The 21,848-nt window shown below is 43.0% G+C and overlaps 1 protein-coding gene across 3 annotated transcripts in view; it reads right to left on the bottom strand.

The window, feature by feature from the left end:
* The window catches only part of EVA1A (eva-1 homolog A, regulator of programmed cell death), a 208,976-nt gene that overhangs the window by 145,004 nt on the left and 42,124 nt on the right, over nucleotides 1–21,848 (bottom strand). For all 3 annotated transcript variants that reach the window (XM_039569884.1, XM_010393247.4, XM_010393249.2), the window contains exon 2: nucleotides 3,800–4,014. Coding sequence is in view for 2 of the 3 variants with exons in the window: in XM_010393247.4 (XP_010391549.1) it covers nucleotides 3,800–4,014 (215 nt within the window). In the remaining variant the exon portion in view is untranslated. The remainder of the gene's footprint in view (nucleotides 1–3,799; nucleotides 4,015–21,848) is intronic.

The raw sequence follows: 21,848 nt of genomic DNA, 5'->3' as shown, positions 1-21,848 counted from the left end.
CAAGAAAGCTGGAGCAGTTGGGAATGTTTCCTTCTACTTGGTATTTTACTTTTAATCCAGAATAATTGGGGAAAACAAATCCACTTTGGAAAGAGCAACACCAATCCTCTTTTTTTGTGATCAACAGCTGGCCTGTGCTTTGAGAGCCATTTCTGGAAAGTTCATCTCATCTTTCTATCAGCGAAGAGTCAGCTCACTTTTACTTCTTTTTTTTGGTTTCACAGAAATCTTCCTGGTGGGTGAAAATAAAAAAAGGGGAGGAAGGGTTCAGGGAATTCTGTGGTCAGCATGCAAGGAATCTGCTCCCTTTTGTAGGGCAGCTGGAGTGACAGCAGGAAATGGTGGCAGCAAAGGTGTCCTGTCTCTCGCCCAAAGGACAAAAGGAAATACCACATCAGCAGCACTGGTGATTCTTGTCACCAACGACTGGTTGTCCTGGAGAGTGTTGAAAGAGACCCAGGGCACAGGCCATGCCCACAGGCCCTCCCCAGATTAGCTAATCTTTTTAAAGAGAGTCAGGATTCAGCTCCGGAGCACCTTCTAAGCACAGCTCCTCTTGGGGAAACGAGTCACACTCACACGGTCAAACGTTGCCCTTGAAAGAGCATTTATCTGCTAATTTCAGTACCTGTGCATATTAAGAGAGAAGTTAGACCACAAAGTTGTTGATAAATTTCAGGGGGCAGAAGCACAACAAATTAAGTGGCTCTCCAGGGCTTTCTGTTTTCCTTACAAATAAGCTGTGGTTTTATTTTCTGCCAATTTATCAAAATGAGAAAATTGCAGGTAATCAGCTGTAAAGTGTAATATAGTTTTGTGGTAATAAGCAATAATTTTAGCCGACCATTAGACATTCTTCCATATAGGCCTCGAGTGATTAATTGCTGAAAACAAGTGGCATCAGAAATACTGATCCAGAATTCATCCTTCCAGTACATAAGGGGGGCTTACAAGGGGCTTACAAGAAGGGTGTTCAGTCATACAAGAGGGAAAGGCCTTGAGGTGAAGAATGGCAACTTTAGATTACATATCAGGAAGAAGTTCTTTACTCAGAGAGTGGTGAGGCACTGGAACAGACTGCCCAGTTCTGGCTGTCGCATCCCTGGAAGTGTTCAAGGCCGGGTTGGAATGGGCTTTGGGCAACCTAGCCTAGTGGAAGGTGTCCCTGCCCATGGCAGGGGATGGGAACAAGATGATCTTTAAGGTCCCTTGTAACCCAGACCATTCTATGAATCTGTAATGATTCTGTGAATGTCCAAATTCTTTATGCATTTGGAAAGCTCCCACTGAATCTGACATTACAGTGCTAGAATAACAGAAATGTGTAGTCTGGGGTCACTGGGTCACTGCCTTAATGTCTTGGACATGCTCTCCCAGGTGGTCTGTGTTTCATTCCGTGCAAAAACAAGTGACTAAAGCAAGGAATCCTGGCAGCCAATCTCATAAAGCTGAATTAGTAGAGGTTGTCTCAGTGCAATCAACTCTTTCTTTTCCCTTTTTAACACAGAAACAATGTCTGAACTGGACATTTACAGTGGAGAGAGATTCTAAATGGGAGTTTACACTCATAGCTAGTGTTTGCAGGGAACAGAGTTAATAAATACCCCTTATACTCCCTCCAGGCCACTCTCCAGAGAAGCAGCAAATTTATACAGTCATGGGTTTGATTAGACACAGTGATTTTATATACTTTGTTTTGAAGGGTTTGCTTTGGTTGTTTTTTTCAATTACTGACAACCAGAATACACACACAATTGGTCCTGCCTGTAGCAGACAAATATGTGAGTTGTAAAACCACAAAAATACATGCCATTTCCTTGTCTACAGCTTTCCAATTTTCCTACATACATGCATTTCCTACCAGCAAGCTGCAGGCAGCTTGCCATTCCACTTGTGGAGTTCCTGGCTTACCCTTCAGAGAGGCCTCACCCCCTCCAGGACTGAGAAAGAAGATGAGATTCATCTCTGGCATTCAGACTCGTCCTACCCTGGGCAAGCACAACACATTAAAGGATCAAACCCACATTTGTGGGCACCAAAGAGGCTGTGAGTCTCCTCTAAAAGGACTCAGGAGCTTGCCAAAGGTGTCCCAAGAAATTTGTGGCAGAAGAGAGAATGTCAGCTACTTCCCCAGCACATCTGCATCCCCGAAAATGGGTTAATAATAGTGTTTTGGTCTCAGTCATGTAAAAAATGTACTGCACAAGGGATCTACTGCAGGACTACCTACAGGGAGCACAACTCTCGCTCTGATGAACAGGGATTGGGAATTACAAGCAGCCTAGAGTACTGAAGGCAAAGCTAATGGGGAGCAGCTCTGAGGACATAAAGAGCTAAGAGAGGCAGGTAAGGATTTCATTTCAATCCCTCTTACACATAAAACCATGAAATGGAAAGCCTAGGGTAATATCTTCCCTCTTCTCAAGTTCTTCCAGATGCCTTAAGTGGGCTGCTCGCCCACAAGGGTTGAGGCAATGCTCATAGCTATCAATCACCTTGGTGAATGAAATGTTGCAAGTAAATTTTTCAGTAAATCAATAAAAGAAAGGAAGTCTAGACTCTGCCAAAGCTTTTTCTCCATGTTCTCCCTAAACAACATAGCTGCCTCTTGTCTGTTGCATTATGAATTTTTGTTATCGGATCTGGGAAAACCTTCCACTGATAAGAACCACGTCCCCCCATACTACAGCTCAGTCCTTTGCTGTGCAGTGGAAGTGTCTTGAGGGCAACTTCAGATCTGTCAGCTTAAGGGTTACACTACAGCCAAACACCAACCTTGTGCAAATTCTTGAGAACTTACCACTGACATTTGGAAGCCAAAGCACTCATATCAACTTTTTAAAAAATGCTGTAAATGTCTCTTAAAAACCCTGGATGCAAGAGCAAAAAGTGATGTGAAAAGTATGGCCTTTAGCCAAATTGTAAAAGAAATTACTCACTAGCCCTGTAGGTTCATTAATCTAGTCTGCTATAAATTTTTATTAAGAGTTATCATTGATTCTTAGCCATAAACTCTGCCTGAAGGTGGATGCCTGAAAGATTTGCCCAAAAGTTTTCACAGTCCCAAATCTGGCAGTCGGAAAAACTTGTGCTTACTTCAACACCCCGGAGCAGACCCTATTTATCTCAACAACATCAGCCAACTCATGTTTCTAATTTTAGTTGTTCCTACTGAGACCTGAGTAACACTGGCACCTTCCAAGTAATCCTTTGATTTCCTGACGTCACATGTACTCTTGGGAGGATACACAGAGACAACATTCCCTATACAAATGGTCAGAGCTGATTAACTACTGGGGGATGTTACAAGTTTAAGTGATGTATGACCACTTACAGTGGCTTAAGAGCCAAATGAGTCACAAGAAGTAAAGCCAAGGATTCTCTCTGGGTTTCAAGTTACCAAAGTAAAAGCCTCTTGAAATAGGATCTAAAGCAAAAAGAATGCTACAACCATCTCTGAATGTGTTGAAAAAGCTAATCATTGGGAAAGAAAACTATAAAAATAATGCTCTTCAAACCCAGTCAAACATACTGTAGTCTTGAAGTGTAATTCTCCTTCAACCACATTCCTGAACTGTTACTGATTAGAGTTGCAGGAAAACTAAGACATTTACCAGCAAAATCTAATTCAATCCTGTCTAAACTACAAGGATGAATTATCCACTGAGCTGTGTGAGACATCAGAGCTCCCATACTGGGTAGCCCTGCTAAGACAGGTCTGTGCAGCACCAACACTGAGAGCTGCTGCCTGGCCAAGGAAAGGTGAAGCCCAAAATTAAGAAATGCATTTTAACAATACCTGAAGAGAGGTGCCAACTGAACAGGCAACATCTTCTTTAATTAAAGTTGCATAGGAGTGGGGATAGCGAGAAGGACACAGCTGATGACTTGGTACAATTCGGCCATAAAAAGAAGACTGGATGCTGATGGTGGTTCTGTGGGGACATCTCAGGGACACATATTCTCCATCACAGGCATGGTCAGTGTAATTCTTTAGTACCTGTGATATGTAACCTGCAAAAGCCATGACAAAAACCATCATTAGTGAAAAGTAGTTTATATTTAGGTGATTTACGGCAGTGCAGCCAACAAACACAAAATAACAGGCAATGAGGGATGCAGATTTTATTATTCCAATATCTCATAAAGGTGCAAAGGAGAGACACGATGACAGGGAGACTAGGGATGCTTGGTGATTTGATCTTCAGCCATGTTTCATATCCTTAGTGGAAGCACAATCTGGATGCTCCAAACTCTTAGTCGAATCACACAACTTATTTACATCAGCATATCTGTCAAGTTTACAGGAAATGCAGCTGAGCCAGACTCATCATTTAGACTGCATCTAAATGCCACATGCAATTTTTGGCCCCCCAATACAAGACAGATTTCAACAAACTGGAGTACAGAAAGCCACCAAGAAGGCTCAGAGCTAGGGCATTTTCCCTGTAAAGGAGTGGCTTCTTCAGCCTGGAGAAGAGACATCTTTGGGGGAAAATAATAGCAGCCTGCCAGTATCCACTATGAGGTTATCAAAGAGATGGAGCCAGGCTCTTCACAGTGGTGCACAGTAGGAGAATGAGAAATAACAGGCACAATAAGAAATGAGAGTTTCAGACCAGGTATACAAGCAACTCCTTCAGAGAGCAGTCAAGCAGTGGAGCAGCTTGCCCAGAGAAGCTGTGCAGTCTACATTGTTGTAAGTTTTCAAGATATTACTGGATAAAGTCCTGAGCAACCTGGTCTGATATTCTAGAGCAGTAGGTTAGACTAGAGAACAGCAGTCCTTTCCAACCTCATTTTTCCTATAAACTAATGATCATGGGCAAAAAGGCCCAAATGCAGAGTGACTAAGGGGAAAGTTGGGGTTACAATTGGTTGTATGGGGTCCTATTCCATCCTGACACACCAGGCACATCTTTGGTCTCCTTTCACATTATACCATTTTAATTCTTCTGGCTGCACCTTCTGTTCTAGGCCTCTGACACTTCCTCAAAGCTTTGCTTTCTCTGTAATTCTGCAAAGTCACAATCTTTTTAGAAGGAAAACACTGTGCAGAACCAAATCTCTCCTTGGTTATCCGCTATAATGAAGTTGTTGACAAGAATAAAGCAGGGGGACAAAGTCTCATTAAAATTACACTGAGTCAGAAGGGCTGATTACAGTCGGGTTGCCATGGGAACTCCCAAACAATCCTGGCTTTGCCACACTCAAGGAAACCTCCCTGTTGCTGATACAGAGGCATCCATACAGGGAACACTACAGCATGTCCCACATCAGTGTCAGCCATGGTCCCACTCAACCCCACAGATCTCCTCTTTGCAATGGGTTTGAAAGTCCCCTTCCCACTACTGCCACCAACACAAGCAGCCACCCCACCATGCCTGTCCCTATCTTCCTCTTCCTCTGTGGAGGAAGACCAAGAGGACATGGTGGGATGGCTTCTGGTAGACTCTTTTCTTAAGAGATACAATAGAGAAAAAAGACAAAGCAATTAAAAGAAACAAGTAATCCCTGGACAAATTCCCAAAAGGGAACATAAAACTTGTTTTTTAAAAATAATGACTATTCTCTTGGTGACCCATAATCACAGAATTACTTAGGTTGCTGGTTGCTAGCTCTGCAAGTCATCTAGTCCAGCCTTCTGTTCAAAGCAGAAGGCAAACTCCGTCCAGGTTTCCCAAGGCCTTGTCCAGTTCTGAACACCCCCAAGGCTGGAGCCTCCACAATCTCTCTGACCTTCCTGTCCCAAAGCTTAACAATTTCCATGGTGAAATTTTTTTTTTTTTTAATTCCATGCAATTGGAATTTCCCATATTATGACTTTCTTTTGTTCCCTCTGGTTCTTTCATTGGTACATTTTTGTACCCTCTGGTACATTTCAGAGAGAAGACTGGTTCCATTTTGTCTATAGCTTTAGGTACTCTAAAACAGTAATTAGACCCCACTTTCCTAATTTTTTACTTCTAGATGAACAGACCAGTTCCCTCAGTTTCCCATTATTCACCCCATATTCCAGCACCCTTCCCATGGCAGCCACATGCACTCTATCCAGATCTTCAACACCTTTGCTGCACTGAGGAGCCAGCTTGGCTCGCTGTTGTAACCCTCCATACCTGCAAGGTGCGCTGCTTCCTCACACTCACCATCCTGCCTTGCAAGACATGACAGTGCCTCCAGGGAAGCCCAGCTCTTGTGGTTTGAGAGAATTCACATGGATTGCTCATTTCAGTAGCAACTCTAGCTTTCCTTGTAGACACATCTGTAGGGTATATTTACTCCAAGTTAAGCACTCCCAGGGTTTTTTCTCTGTCCCTAAAGCCATATCCAGCAACTTCCTCCTAATCTCCAAAATTATATGACCTATATCCAGAGCTTTTACTGGGAATAGCTCTTCTTCCATACCAACACCAAAACCTAGCTCAGGAGTTCTGTGAAAGACCACCACTGTCAACAAATTTCAAGGTGTCTGAAACACTTACAATTACTGTTCTTAGAGAAAACCAACACACAGTAATTTAACTTCAGCATTCAAGCTGCCACTGTGGGGGCTGGATTCTCTGATTTCTCTAAATTTTAGCCTGTTGTTCTTACTCAACAGTTCTGTTGCTGTAGTGCCTCGAGGTGTGTGCCAAATAAATGTTTACTCAAATCAGCATATTAATTTGCACATCCCCAGGGCAGCATTTGCTCATAAGAAAAAAGCTGAGACACAGCCCCAGTTATCAGAATGAGGGACAGGGCTGCATCAGATCGGGAAAAAGCACTATTTAATTTAGTGTCTTTATCTCACTTGTTCAAGGAAGCACTCTGGGATAAAATGAACTGTTGGGGTGGACCTCCTTTCCCAGTCAGTAGAATACATGCCCTGGGGGATGCTGCACACCTAGTCCTGGAATTAGTTCAGCTCTCTCCCTCTAAAGTAAGGCAGCTATGCAGGATGGGCATCAGGACAAGCAAACTACAAACAGAATCAGAATACAACACAAAATATTGAAACACACTGTTACTCCAGTGCATTAGGACTTTTCCCCCAGGCCAACCTATTAAGGAGCCAGAGAAATACAACCGAAGTGCAGTCAAAACTCTACTGTCTCCTCTGAATATTCAATTACTCTGTCAGAACAGCCATCCTACGGCATGCCTTTCGTATTGCCAATTCAGGATCAGGGAAGGTTTCAGCCCCTGCAATTAGTGCAGATCACTTGTTGAAACAGCTCCTTCCTCTCATCTTCCATCAGCAATCTCAAAATAACTTCGGTTTGCTCAAGCTCAAGATATTAAAGGGACTGAATGCTTTGATGGTGACTGACTCATAATAAAGAACAATGTCTGAAACATCGGGCACTGATCACTGTCAGAAAAAAGATACTGGATTAGGCACGGGCATGGTCAGGGAGGTGATGATGTTCTTCAAAGAGCAAAAGAAAGTGGCTGTAGAGAATTATTGGCTTGGTTTTTTTTTTCCTCTTTAAGTGTGTCAGATTTGTACTATTTCATTGGCATTTCTTGTGAAAGTGTTGGCATTTCATTACCCATTGTTTCACGGTTCAGTAACCCAAAATCTGAATTGTTTTCAGGACCCTTGTTGAATTTTCGGTAAAAAGGCTCCAGGTGACCTTTTGTACCATTATATGTGGTACCAGGGAGAGAACTACTGTGATTCTCTTCACTGAATGAAATACTTAAACATGAAGCCAATGGCAGGTGTTTGAGGACTTTAATGGCACTTGTATACCAGGGTAAGACAGTGCTAGAGCAGGTGGTAATTTGAGCTTTTTTTAAAAAATATGTATTTCATTTGAAAACATGCTAAAAGCAACAAAGAAATCAAAAGCATTAAGCCCATCAAACCTTTTCTAAATGCTTCATGTTTTGAAAACCTGGGATAACAAAAACAATCTCAAAATGTTTTGGGTTTAGCACTTTTCTTTTTTTAAGGATTGTGTTGAGGACATGGAATCTTTGATAGCGGGCTTTCATACTCCCAAATTAAGTCAATGTACAGGACTCCAGAGTGAAATGTCTCCTTGATTTAAAAGACCAGTGTCACCACCAAAGCAGGGATTTACACTCTAGAGACAGAATAAACAACTAAAAGAAATGCATCACAAAAATGATAGACCATTTTTCCCTCAAAAAAGAAGGAAATGTTCCCTTCAAACACCACTTCCAATTTATTTTTCCACAGTGCAGGGTTTGCCTCCTATCAGTCATCAGCAATTATTCTACACTACTCACCAAACACAATGTTTAATGCTGACTGTAATTTTATCCGTCCCAACAATGTCAGCTCCCAAGAATCCTTTAAACCATTACCTCTCCAGAAAACTGTTGATCAGTTCTCATCCAACAGTCAGTTCTAAATTTTAACACATATGGAGGAAAGCGAAACATAACAGCTTAGTACAGAATATCACCATTTTACAGGAATTGTAAATCTAAACATCCTCCTTTATTACGTTCATGGAGCTACAGCCCTTCCTTTTTGAAACCAAAGCAGCTGATGGAGCAGTTCACAAAAGCACAGATGGCACAAGAGCTTTCACTCCATCCAGAAGTAGGCTAATACAACCTCCAGTACATAAAGGGGCTTTACAACAAGGCCAGAGAGGGGCATTTCACAGGGACATGAAGTGATAGACAAGGCAGAATGGCTTTAAACTAGAAGAGTCTCCTCTTAGAAGGAAATTCTTTACTGTGAGGGTGATGAGGCCCTGGCACAGGTTGCCCAGAGAACCTGTGGATGTCCCATCCCTGGAAGTGTTCAGGGCCAGGCGGGATGGGGCTTGAAGCAACCTGGTCTAGTGGAAAGTGTCCCTGCCACGGCAGGGGTTTGGAACAAGATGATCTTTGAGGACCCTTCCAACCCATGTTATTCTATGATTCCATGAGTCTGTGAGTCTGCAACTGTTCTATGATAACCGTAGAGCACACAAACATTTATTCATGTATCCCATTTGACTATGGCTGTCTAAAACCAGCAAGTTCTCTTCTCCTGCTTCCACAAAAACCAGTTCTAGTCTTTCTTGACGTGGCACATAGCAACGCACCAGCTTGCAGAACACAAATTTCATCTTTCACCAGGGAACATCTCTGTAGGAATGTGCTGGAAGAATAGAGACAGTCACAATCATAATAGAACTAACTCTTTTTACAGTTTGGATGTGATCCAAAACTTTTAATAAATTACAAGAAAATTCAAAGGATTCTAATGGTTAATGAACTACTACATATAATTAAAGCCAGAGGTTCATAAACATCTGCATTGAGCTATATCCAAGCTATTGTAATGTCTTCTTAAAATATCCCATTTTGAGCTCTTGTGGTTACAAATACAGGAGTGCATACACATCATAGAGAAAAATCAACCGCATGAAAAAAACTACTTTATACTTAGAAATAGTTCTTTCCCATTATCTGAAACACATGGAGTCACTGCAATTAACTGCTAGTGAATTAAGTATTTCCTTGTTGCTGGTTGACACAGATTCTTTTGTTTTTAATCCTCTTATTTTCCAAATCCATAATGGTTTTTTCAGTATCTGCTGCCACTTTCTTCTAGTTTCCTCAGCTTCCTTGCAGATGTTTTAGAGACACTGAATTCAAAATAGAACTTTTTTCCAGGGGATACTTTAATTGGATACTTTTCTGGGGTTCAGACAACTGCTAAACCACACTGGTTTGCAGGCAGGCTGTGGACTGGAGAATTTCAGCTCGTTCTTTATGGGCAGAGCACTGCTACTCGTAACATCTCACAGAAACAGTGCTGAGCCAGTGGAGTCGAGTGACATGCCACGAGGATGGACCAACAGGGCTGAAATGTGACCCCAGGCAAGGCTTGAAGCCAGAGCAGGGAACTCAATGAATGCATTTCATACCAGGCATTACTGATAATCCTGTGGTTGTAGCAGTAAAAGCAGCTCTCTCAAATCACAGAGCAGCCCAGTACAGACAAGCAGGGTTTGTTTTGCTTTGTTACTAATGCTGGAGATTAAAACGTGCTATTACAATCCTTCTACAGAGAGATTTGCTTTCAGTTCAGCTACTCCCCAAACCTTTCAGCTTTCAGATACCATACAGCTCTGAACAAACCTGAACATCTTGTAAGCATATTTAGGAAAATATTTTTGTTTTAAGTCAACAGTTCCCTGCCCACTATTTGATCTTCTGTACCGCAGTTACAGCTCCAAACAGCATCCAGTGTTAACTCAGAAAAAAGGTTTTGAAACAAGAGTGAATTTAGAACTACAGCTGAGCGCCAGCATTTCAGGGCTAAACAAGGTAAGGTTTTGTAAATGCTGATCAGTATTTCATAGGTCTCCCGGGTTTGTGTAGGGATGAGAAAGTACTGGAAGTTAGATTGGTGAAGGTGACAGGAATAAAAACACCGTCATTTTCAACTCTGCAGGCTTGAATATTACACAGATACTACTGAGGATTATTGCTAATTATTCCCTTAAATTCCCTAACTGTAAACTCCAACAAATTTAATAAAACACTACAGCCTTTCCACAGACTGTTGGAATTACTCTGGAGAATTTAAAAAACAACTCCAACTGCAAGTATTTTGGGTCTAGGACTTTAAATAATTGCTCTGAAAATTCAATACAAAAAATCTTTTTTGATGTTTGAATATCATCTTAGATGATTTTCTTTGAATGTCCCATAAGTCCATAGTTTCTTGAGAGCTTACTGTTTTCTAAAACAAGGTTTAAAAGCCTTTAGAGATATGGAGAATTATTTTTTCTGATATTCCACATTTTGAAAAGACAAATTTACAGAGTTTAAAAAATAATCTTTTTTTTAATTCTTGAATCAGGGAATATTTATCCTGGAAGGGCCTCCTGCAGGTCACCCAGCCCAAACTGGAGTAGGGTCAGTATCAAAGTGAAATCAAGCTGCTCAGCACCTTGTTCAGCCCTGAGCAAGGGCTGCCAAAGACAGGGATTCTCCAGCCTCTGAGGTACCTCTGCCAGGGCTTCACCACCCTTGTCGTTAAACTTTTTTACAAATTTTTTTTTCAAATAAGTGCTCAGAATTTCCCCTGTCACAACTCAGGTTTCTTGCCTCCTGCCTTCTCAGTTTGCACCTCTGAGAGGAGCTGAGCTTTGGTTTGTACCTACACATTTTCAGGAAGCAGAAGGAAGAATCTGGGTTCTGTCTAGGTTTCTCTTCTCCACCATCCCTCCTATGCCATGTGCTTAAGGCTCAAACTATCCTCCTGGCCCTCCAGTGGACTCCCTCCAGTTTGTCAGTGTTTCTCCTGGAATTGTGTACCAGTATCATGACCTGTAATTCAAGGGGTTGACCATCCACTTCCTCTGCATTTCAGGAATTTTTTAAAAACTCTTGTTTCATTAGCTGCATGGTTGCAGGCAGCCACGATGTTGCAGTGCAGAAATCTGACACTACAGAGAATTTGGTTGGAAGGCGCTGCACCGGGACTTCACGAGCTTGCAACCCTCTCTCCAGCTACTTATTCCTGCTCCCTTATTCCAGATCTAAGACTCTCCCAATAATTTGTGTGCATGTGGTGTATGGAGGTGACAGCAACCAGAGCTGGAGCACAGGTCAGAGTGTCCATGGATATGTCCTGCCAGCCACTGGAGCAAGAGATGGCGTGCACAGTGTGTAGGTACATCTGTGACCACTACTATCAAGCTGGGCTGGCTGGAAAGTAGAATAAAAGCTTTGGGAGGCAGGTATGAAAGCAGCCACAAGACAAATACTGCAGAGACCAGAGAGGCTGTGAGTTGTCTACAAGAGGTCCAGGACAGCTATGGGAAGACCAGGAGTCAACAGAGAGACCCCTCTGCATGCTCCCATCGGTGTGAGGTGACTAGGGATCACAGACCCGAGTGCCACATGGACTCTCTGGGGCCAGTTTCCAGAGGATCCACACTGAATGTAAGTGCATATTTTCTACTAACAGGCTTTCATCCTGCTCAGCTGGAGAGAGGAACAGGATGAGGCCACTGGTGCTCTGTTTGTGTGGAAGCCAAGTGTTTCTGCCTGTGATTGGAGTGCCCTGACCCACGCATGCTCTGTCAGGAGTAGCTGCTCAGCACCACAGCTGCCTGCACCTGGGGACACGGGGCTGTTGCTGCTCTGCCTCTATCAGGCTGCCAGATTTGGCAACTCCTAACCCTTCCCACTAAAAATTCCATATGTGTGTACATCTGTGCATGTATAAATACAAAAAATATATTTATATGTCAACACACGCACACACACGTGTGTTAAAAAAACAACCAAGCAGCTTTGCAGAATATTTTACCTAATTTAAGTTGCAGGAGACCCTGAACCCCCCTATAACTGGGGAGTTAATTTTTTGTAGTACTATATTTCTTAGAATGCTTTGTTAAAGTAGTGTCATAACTTTATAAATATTAATATATTATATAAGTAATATCATAGTGTTGCAGCATTATAAATATTAACGTCTTGCTTCAATTGAAAAGAGAATAACTTGCAGTAGGATGTATTATGTGTCAAATACATTAAGTATTCCACACAGCACAATCAGATTTATAAAATACATCTTACAGCATAACCAGGTTGTCTTGGGAAGCCTTATGGGGTTTGTTCAGTACTCAGAGAATGAGAGCTGTAATTTTGAGAGAGATTTAGAGTATACTTCCAACAGCCCCCAAAGGTTAATTCCACACACTGTGACAAGCTGGGCACTATTTCATTCCAGAGATGCAGCTGCAGTATGGCTTAAGGTCATCACTTTACAGCTGAGGGAACTGCACGGGTGGCACTTCCTGAGCAGCTTCAATTGGCTCTTTCTCCTTGACTCTCAACCAAGTCCTTTCCCAAATACACTCATGTCACACATAAATCACAGCACTGCTCACTCTGGCCTTGCCATTGCATTCTAAGCAGCAATAAAGAACTCACACCACCACAGCCATGTAGCTCTTCTAAATTAAGTTATAACAGATTTATTTTATTCAAACAACAACAGTTTTATCTAGGTGGTTTATATACAAGAGATTTTAACAGCAAAACTACAGTGATATAATTAGCGTGCCATAATTATACCCATGTAATTCTCCATAGTACATGCATAACTATCAATTCACCTTTCCTCATATATAAAAGTCTCACTAGTGTTCACTTGGACTTGCATTTTCACAATAAAGTCCTTTTGATCCCACCCCTTCAGGTGACAATTCTTATGGAAAATTCAACCTTGAAAATCAACATCATTACAAAATTAAAATGGAAATGGAAAGAGCCTAGCTAAGAAAAAAACAATCCCAAAGTTTGGTGTCTTCCTGCAGCCAGGCTTAAGAGCTCAAACAGGATCTGTCCCAAAACTCAGACTTTTCTACAAACATCTCTGGGCCTGAGGGCAGGAGACCTAATAGCTGTTCTGCACCTTCTGGTCCAGTCACTAAAATTTCTGAAATTTGTGTCATTTGGCACCTCTAAGTCCATCAAATCCCTTCTTGGGCCCTCGTCAGCTATATCAGAAGTCAATGCTGGCAAGCACAGTGCCTGACAGCAACCCCTGCTGCACCCTCATGCGCAATGAATGCACCAGGGGTTTTTTTCTCTAGTATTTAGAAAGCATGGGATTTACCATTTCACCACATACCAAAGAAAATTTGGTCCCAAATCTCCTCTGGGAATAGGAAGTGGTTGGCATTTGTCATGAAAGCAGATGATGTTTATCTCTGGTAAGGTCTGTGACAGCTCCTTCATGTCCTCACACAGTGTGACAGCAAGAGACAGAGCACCAACCTGGGAAGTTTGGGAAGGGTCCAATTTGACCAAAACCAAGGCTTTCACCATTGCAAACACAGAGAGAAAGGCTTGTTTTTGTACCAGTAACATGCAGCAAGGGAATTATAAATCAGCCATTCTCTGACTGTGAACTACAGCAGAAGATGTGACTAAAATCAGCCTGGCCTTTGCCCACAGCTTTACTGGGAGTGACAGGGAAGTATCCTGTTACCACCCAAATTAGAAGAAAGCTTTTGCACAGCATATCACACTGGGACAAAGAAAGTGGTTATTTGACCACACAAGTGACAGACAAGACTTTAGGCACACTGACCAATCCTTTAAGCAAATCAGTAACTCAGCCATGACAATCTGACAAGAGCTAAGAAACACCAACACTGAATAAACGGGTTTCTGCCCATTCAGAAGAAATTATTCTGACAAGACTATGAGTACAGGGCAATGGCAGATTTATTTAGACTGGGGCAAATGGCAGGAGCAAAGGCAAAAGTGCATAACCCCACAGGAGCTGCTGCTAAAGCCATCACGAGCAGATGTGAGTGCTTTGCACACAGTGCCAGGAGCCAGCTCTGGGGCTCTCAGAGTGATCATACATCCCTGAAAAACGTAGATTTCAACTGGCAGGTGAAAATGTTGCACAATTCTTGTGATCCCAGAGAGGAAATCTAAAATCCTGTTACTTTGCATGAAATAATACAGTGTGACTTACAGTGTGCAAATACCAACTTGGCAGGGAAGAGTTTTCCTACAGGAAAATTCTTCCAATCAGGTTTTAGTCTCCCCCACTGATTTTAAAAAGCAGTTCAACACTACAATGGTTATTTTTATTAGAACCATTTTTGCCTTGCAAAATAAAATTCAAGGCCTCTCTCATTTGGTGCTGTGCAATGATGTGTAGGGATAGGCAATCTCCATGCTCAAGGAGGTCAAATCACTCTGGATTGCTTTCCCACCTGGCAATTTTTCCAGTTAAGAAGCTGAAAATTTTGGAGGGTGTCCTGGGGTGATGTTACCAAGCTGCTTTATTCTTTAACCATCCACTCAATGCCCAAGGACATGGTGCCCTCAAGATGGACCCAGGGGCCGGAGCCACGGGCCGAGTGCGGGTCGGTTCAACGGCTCGGCCCGAGGGCTCGGGAGGGATGTGACAGGAGCACTGTGTTGATCTTTGGGTTTCTTTTGTGTTTCAGCTAGCTGGGAATAGGTTCTGTTGGTTTTTCTTGTTCTTTTTTCCCTTCCCTACCCCTTGCCTCACTGCCTCCCTTCCCTCCTCGCCAGTCCGGCGAGCCTGCGAGGTGGGTCCGGCTGGTCCGAGCCTGGGGGTCTGTTCCCTCTCCGGGAATTTGTTGTATTTTGAGGTTTGGTTTGTTTTTTTTTTTATCCTGTTCTACCCTGTTTTGTTTGGGTGTTAATAAACAGTTTGCTTTTTTTCCACTTTCACTTGCTGTGACCCACTTGTCTTATTGGTGGAGGAAAAGGGGAGGCCCTTTTCCCTTCGGAGGAGACACTCACTCCAGAGTATTTCCTCCTGAAGTTTTGTCTCCAAAACCGAGACAGAGGGTAATGACAAATCACAGCCTGCATTGGGAAGGGCAGCTACTGCTCACAGACATACAGCATGAGCTCTGCTGAGACACTGCAGAGAACCCACATTTGTGATTTCCCTCCAGACTGGAGACCTTGTGAGTAATTCTCCCAGAACTTCCCTCCCAAGACAATTCAAAAGTTAGTCAAAAGCTTGTTTCCAGCACCAGGATTTTCACATCTACTTTTTCCTTCTGCTTTACATTCCATATTTTATTTATTTATTCTTATTGAGGGTAGATTTGTCAAATTTAATGAAAGCAACAGGTCCGAAAAAAACTTGCATCCTTTTCCCCAGGACCTGCAGTAAGAACTATAATGCTGCCCTCTGCATGACCTTCGCCTGTGAAAGTATATTTCTCTTTTCTTTGGCCAGGCCTTGGCAGCTTTATGAACCCCAAGAGAGAAAAGAAAATGAGTAGAGACTGAGACAAGATAGAAAAGGCTAAACAGCAAAAAGATAAAGCAGAGTAAGGGAAAAAGAAGGAAATGAAAAAGGGAAAACAAAAGGAGACACAGGTTAGAGTAGACATATAACAAAAAAAAATCTCTTTATCATTTTTCAATTAGAAGTGCAGTCCCAGGAGCTTATCCTGACAGCAAGAATCAGCTGGAAGGATTCTGGAGACTAGGTCACTTTAAACTGGAGGAACAGAGAGAAGCCTTAAAATAGTAAAAAGGAGAAAAGACAAAGATTTTGAGCAAGACTATCCATTTGTAAGTGACCTGTCTTTATGTCGTCATGTGATCAAGCTCCAAGTCACACCTGCTTGCAAACAGGAAAAAAATATTATCCAGGAAAAAATGGGAGCTCAGAGAGGCTGTAAAAAGGAGAGGGGGGGCGATGTCAATTAAAAAGCAGGTTTGCATAAGTCTTTCCTAATTTCTGATGTGCTCTATCTCTGATGGTCTGGCTACAAACCACAGGTATTGCCTTAATAGAACATGCAGTGTGTTGCATCTCCCACAACCAGGCAAAACTGCCGGATCAGCATCTGCTGTTTAAGCCATTGACTTATCCAAGAGGGAATTTATTATTCATCAGAAACTAGACAACTTTAAGCCATGATAAACGTTGTCAGGATAGCAGGAACAATGATTTCACAGGTAAATTTCTCTTTTATTGTTTGATATAAACAATACTAACAAGAGACAGGCATCTTGAGCATCACCAGTCCAAGCTGTAACACTGCCCAGCCAGCCTGAAGTCACCTAACCTCAATTTACCACATGTTCCTCCTGGAAAAGACAGGAAGTTAGCACTTGGGAGTAAAGGCAGGACTGTCTCTGTACCTTGAACTGAAGATCAAGTATTAATGCAGGGGTTTCCTTTCTACCTGCCAAACAAGCTATACCTTCCTGGTGCTCAACTGGAAAGCTTTGAGCAACCTGGTCTAGTGGAATGTGTCTGTGCTCATGGCAGGGGGTTGGAACTAGATGGTCTTTAAGATTCCTTTCAAGCCAAACCACTCTCTGATTCTGTGATCTGAGAATGGTCACCTCTGGCTGGAAGCCACAGGGCCGGATGGAGTTCCCAGAACACTTCATCTGGTATCAGTTTCACCTGCACTTCAGTTTTCCAAATATCAGCCAAAGATGATTCCACATCTAAATCCATGGGAAGACCAGGAAAAAAAAAATAAGGGCCTGAGAATGTGAAGTAGCAGGGGTCACAGAAAGCCTGGGCATGAAGAGATATAAATGCAGACTGATTTTTTATTCAGGACCACTCAGTAGCACTTCAGGATGTGACAAAGGGGATGAAAGGATACACAAAGAGAGGGAACTGCTTAGTCTGGAATATAAGTTAATAATAATAGTAAAGACATCTGACTAACAGAGAAAAGGCAGAACAGCCCCATTCTACCACATCACCCAAATAAGCTCTATAAAGGCAATAAGAGAGAACACAAAAGGTATTTCTCCCCACCTCTCACTGAAGCCATTCCCCATATTTGCAACTTCTTTCAAGGACAGAAATAATATTTGGCTTCCTTGGCAACGAGGAACAAAGGGACAATAGGAAGCCGACAGTGGAATTTATGAAGCCGAGTACTGCACTCACCCCTTGTATGGGGACAGCAGTCAGGCAGGGCAGGAAGGCCCCAGCACAACAGCAGCTAGAAAAGCTGTTTGGCTAAAAGCTATTTGTGCTGCTTTGACACAGAGCAGTTGTTTTGACTAATAGGTTAGAGAAAGGGATTTCTTTAGCAGAGTAACACTTTGAAGGGCTCTTTGCCCCACAGCTGTAACAGCAGCTACATCCACAGTGCACGTTTTCCTCATACCTATTGTATTCCAGACCAAAACACACCACAGGCCCAAACAGCTTCAGGGGCAGCTGCTGGAAAAGTCAGTGAGAATTGTGCTCATATATGGACAGCATTACAGCTAAAGGCTGTGAGTAAACTTCAGGACCCGGGAGCATTTCCGAGTTGCACATCCTAGCTGTATCCCAACCCCATGCTGGATTCAGACACATCATCCCTCCCCAGAAAAGGTGATTTGTTTTTAATTTTTATTTTTTCTCTTCAGGCACCTGAGATTGAAGAATATCCCCATCCTACATTATCCTGGTTTGGATCAGGACAGGGAACTGGTCCCAGGTTTTCTGCTGTTGTAGCTAATGTTGTGTGTTTTGTTTCACTAAGGAACACCTCTGAAGCTGTGCATGGCATCTGCATATTTGCAGATAACACGGAACTGGAAGGAGCAGTTGATAGACCAGATGGTTGTTCCATCATTCAGTGGGAATCTTGACAGTCTGCAGAAATGAGCAAACAGGAATCTCATGAATTTTAACAACAGGAAAATGCCAAGTCTGCTCATAGGGAGGAGTATCCTTGTGTACCGTGTTGGGGCACTACAGGCTGAAAAGCAGCTTGGTAGAAAAGAACCAGGGTGCCCTGGCAGATGCCAAGGTGGCCATGAGGCAGCAATGGGCCCTCACAGCAAAGCCAGCCTTTGGCAGGAGCATCAGCAGCAGGACAGGAGAGGAGAGGAGAGGAGAGGAAAGCCTACCCCTCAGCACTGGTGAGACCCAGCTGGAGTGTTGTGTCCAGTTCTGGATTCCCCCATGCAAAAGAGACATGGACACTCTGGTGTGAGGTCATCAAAGGGCCACAAAGCTCAAGGGATGGAGCACCTGTTACATAAAGAGAGGCTGAGAAGCTGGGACTGATTGGAGTGGACAAGAAAAGGTTCAGGGGGATCTTGTCAATGTGTACAAATAACTGGTGGGACAGGCAGTAAAGAACTGTCATAGGTTAGCAAGCATAGTCCCGGAAGGGACGTCCTTGCTAAGGGGTGCTTACAGTTTCCTCTGGGAACTGATAGAACCTATCAGCTGGCCAGTTTGAATATGGACAATTCTCTAAGCCACTTAAAGTTGTGATCACCTCTGTTATCCACATTTAAGAATAGGCAAACTCCCCCTCCAAGCTCTCTCTCGTTTCCGGCGCTGGCACAGGTGGCTGCAGGCCCCGAGTGGGGGCCAGCGGGCCCAGCCATGCCCTGCTTGGGCCAGGCCGGGCCAGGCCACGGCCATCCTGAAGCCATGGACCTGTTCCAGCCATGGAACCCCCCCCACTGCCTTGCCGTGGGCAGCCGGAGCGGCTCGGCTCTCCCCCCTCTCCACTGCGATAAGAAAATTCAACATTCCAGCTGCAAAGCTGTAAGGCCGAGGTGAGATTAACCCTTTTTATTGCTGTGAAGAGCTGAAAACCTGAGGGAAGAGAGAGAGGAGATGCTTAAAGCTGAAATTCTCTTGTGAAGCTATGATATATCAGAGTATCCTGTTGTAATTTCATGAAGATATGGGGGGTGGAGTGTTCAACTCGTAAGCAAAAGCACCTGCACTGAGATAGGCAGATGCTGACGCAGCTGTAATTTCATGAGAAGTTTGGACAGGGAGAGATGAACCAGATGAGGACTTTTGCTCCAAACGGGAAAGGAGAAAACCTCAGTCCCTAGAGATGAACCAGATGAGGACTTTTGCTCCAAATGGGAAAGGAGAAAACCTCAGTTCCTAGAGATGCTCCCAGAGATAGTCCTAAAGATGAAGATGATGAAGACCCTTTGCTCCCAGGGAAGGAGAAGGGCCTCTGTTTTTGTTTCTGAACAGCTCAACCTTAAAATTGTACCCCAAAAAACTTCAAGAGTGGACCCTCGAAAGCAGTTGCGGGAAAAGCTGCAAGTCGGGGGAAGGGACTCACACGCAGGCAGAGAGACTCCTCTTCCTAAATGGACTGAACAATATTTGGAAGTGGGCGGCTGTCTCGTTGTGATACTGTTTTCATAGCACGAGCAAGAAGAGATTTCTCTTTCTAAATGGACTGAACAAGGTTATTATGGAAGTGGTAAACAGACTGAACATCTTAAGGGTTGTCTTTTCACATTGTCAGTGGGAGAAGGGAGGAAGGTGGGGGGAGGAGGAGAGTTCTGAAGGTGGTATAATTTTTTTTTTTCTTCTTTTAGGTCTGTTAATAAACTTCTTTATATTCTTTCAAGTTTGGTGCCTGTTTTGCATTTCTCCTAATTCTTATCTCACAGCAGATAAACAGTAATGAGTATTTTGGACCAAACCACTACACTAAATTGGTGTTTCCGCCCGGTTACAAACCGAACCCGCGACAAGAACACAGAGCCAGACTCCTCTTAATGGTATCCAGTGAATGAACAAAAGGCAATGGGAACAAAATAAAATAAAGAAAATTCCGCTTAAACATGTATGTGTAACAGTGAGAGTGACCAAACTCTGAAGTGGGTTGCCCAGAGACATTGTGGAGTCTCCAACCTTCCAGATATTCAAAATCCAACTAGACAGAGCCCTGAACAACCTGCTGTAGGTGACTGTGCTCTAAGCAGATAGGCTGGACAAGATGTTCTTAGAGGTCTTTTTTAACTAAACGATTTTATGATTCTGTGATCTTCCAGCCTCAGTCATTCTGTGATATAATCCCCTCCCAGGATGCATTGACAAGCCCCAGTCTCCTTTAAAACAGCTTGAAAAACAGAAGCTTTATTCAAAGGAGCTCTGTTTGTCGTGACCCCAGGTGCATTTCAGCATCATCTCAGCTCTGCTCACACAGAGATGCTTATTAGTTATACATGAACTGTCCCGCAGCAGAGTTTGGGGAAGCAAGAAAAGACCCTCCCAGGTGCATCTCCTGCCCAAGCAGCATCACTGACCTTTATATACAGCGTTATCGTTCAAGCAAACTGCTCCTCCAGACAATGGAAATGGCATTTGGCAGCCTGACTGCTGAGTAAGTGCTGTAACAATATCACCTTTCAGGATTTTAGTCTTCACATCTATGTTTATTAATTAGATTTACTCTGATGCAAACAGGGATAGCGCTACAAGAACATAGTTTTAGATAATGAAATCTGAAAAATTTGTTGTACGGAATGACTTAGTGTCCAGATGTTTCACAACCTACAGCATTCCCTTGTAGCCTGCTTGACTACTTCTTCTGAAGTTCTGTCTCCAAATCTCAACAAATACCTGGATCATCACAAGCAATATCTCTACAGAAAGGAGAAAAATCAGGCAGGCATTCCTGTAATTTATAATGCTAAAGCATACATCCAGCCCAGGTCTGAATCATCACACACTGAAAGCACTCCCAAGTTTACTGCAGCTACTGAAGTTTGTTGAAAAATCCATATAAAAGTCAATGTAAGTAAATACAAAGTAGCACGTGATAATTTGCTTGTGAGTAGCAACAGTTCTGTGAAAATGTAAAAACCAATATTCACTAATAACCAGGGGAAAAGCCCTAGGAATTGTTAGGAATGAGTAGAAGCCAATGCAGAAACCACCATGGTGTCACTGTATAACCATTCAACACTCATACCCAGAAGAGTGTCTGCATTACTAGATCCTCCTCCCATCTCCCTCCCCACTCAGAAATCATGCAGAGAACTCAGAGACATTTAAGAGAAAGGTGTTAAATTGCAACTAACCCTCTTCTACCTGGAAGACAGACAAATGGGAGGTGAGACAGACCACACAGAAAGTGGAAGTGAGGAAGGGAGATGAAGGGATTGAAAGTGCTGTTTCTTTCAATTAAAATAAAAAATGTTGGTGAAACAAAAGGAGGAATTTTCTTACCACCTGCAAAGCTGAACTGTGGCACTTGTGGCCACTGTGCACCTGCAGGTCTCAAACATTCACATGGATCAAAAACACCACAACATCAATGAATGGAAGAAAAACCCATCAAGAACTGGTGAACTCACACACAGCTCTTGATTTAAGAAGTTCTTGAGCTGTGAGGCTGGTCAGACACTAGAACAGGTTGTCCAGAGTGGTTATGATGGTCCCTTAGCTCTGGAACATGTTTAAAGTGCATGCATCTCTACAGTGCCTATGCAGAAAGCCCAGGATAAGGATCTCAGGTATAGAAATCTGCATGATACACTCAGAAGAAGTTAGGAGAGAGAAATCCCAAGCCTACTTTGCACTGAGTTTTGCTCTCAAGCTACCCAAATTATCAGAAGGT

This window comes from Corvus cornix, chromosome 3 (genome assembly GCF_000738735.6).
Source record: "Corvus cornix cornix isolate S_Up_H32 chromosome 3, ASM73873v5, whole genome shotgun sequence".
NCBI lineage: Eukaryota > Metazoa > Chordata > Aves > Passeriformes > Corvidae > Corvus > Corvus cornix.
The sequence above is the reverse complement of the archived record's forward strand: the minus strand, read 5'-3'. Positions and strand labels throughout refer to the sequence as shown.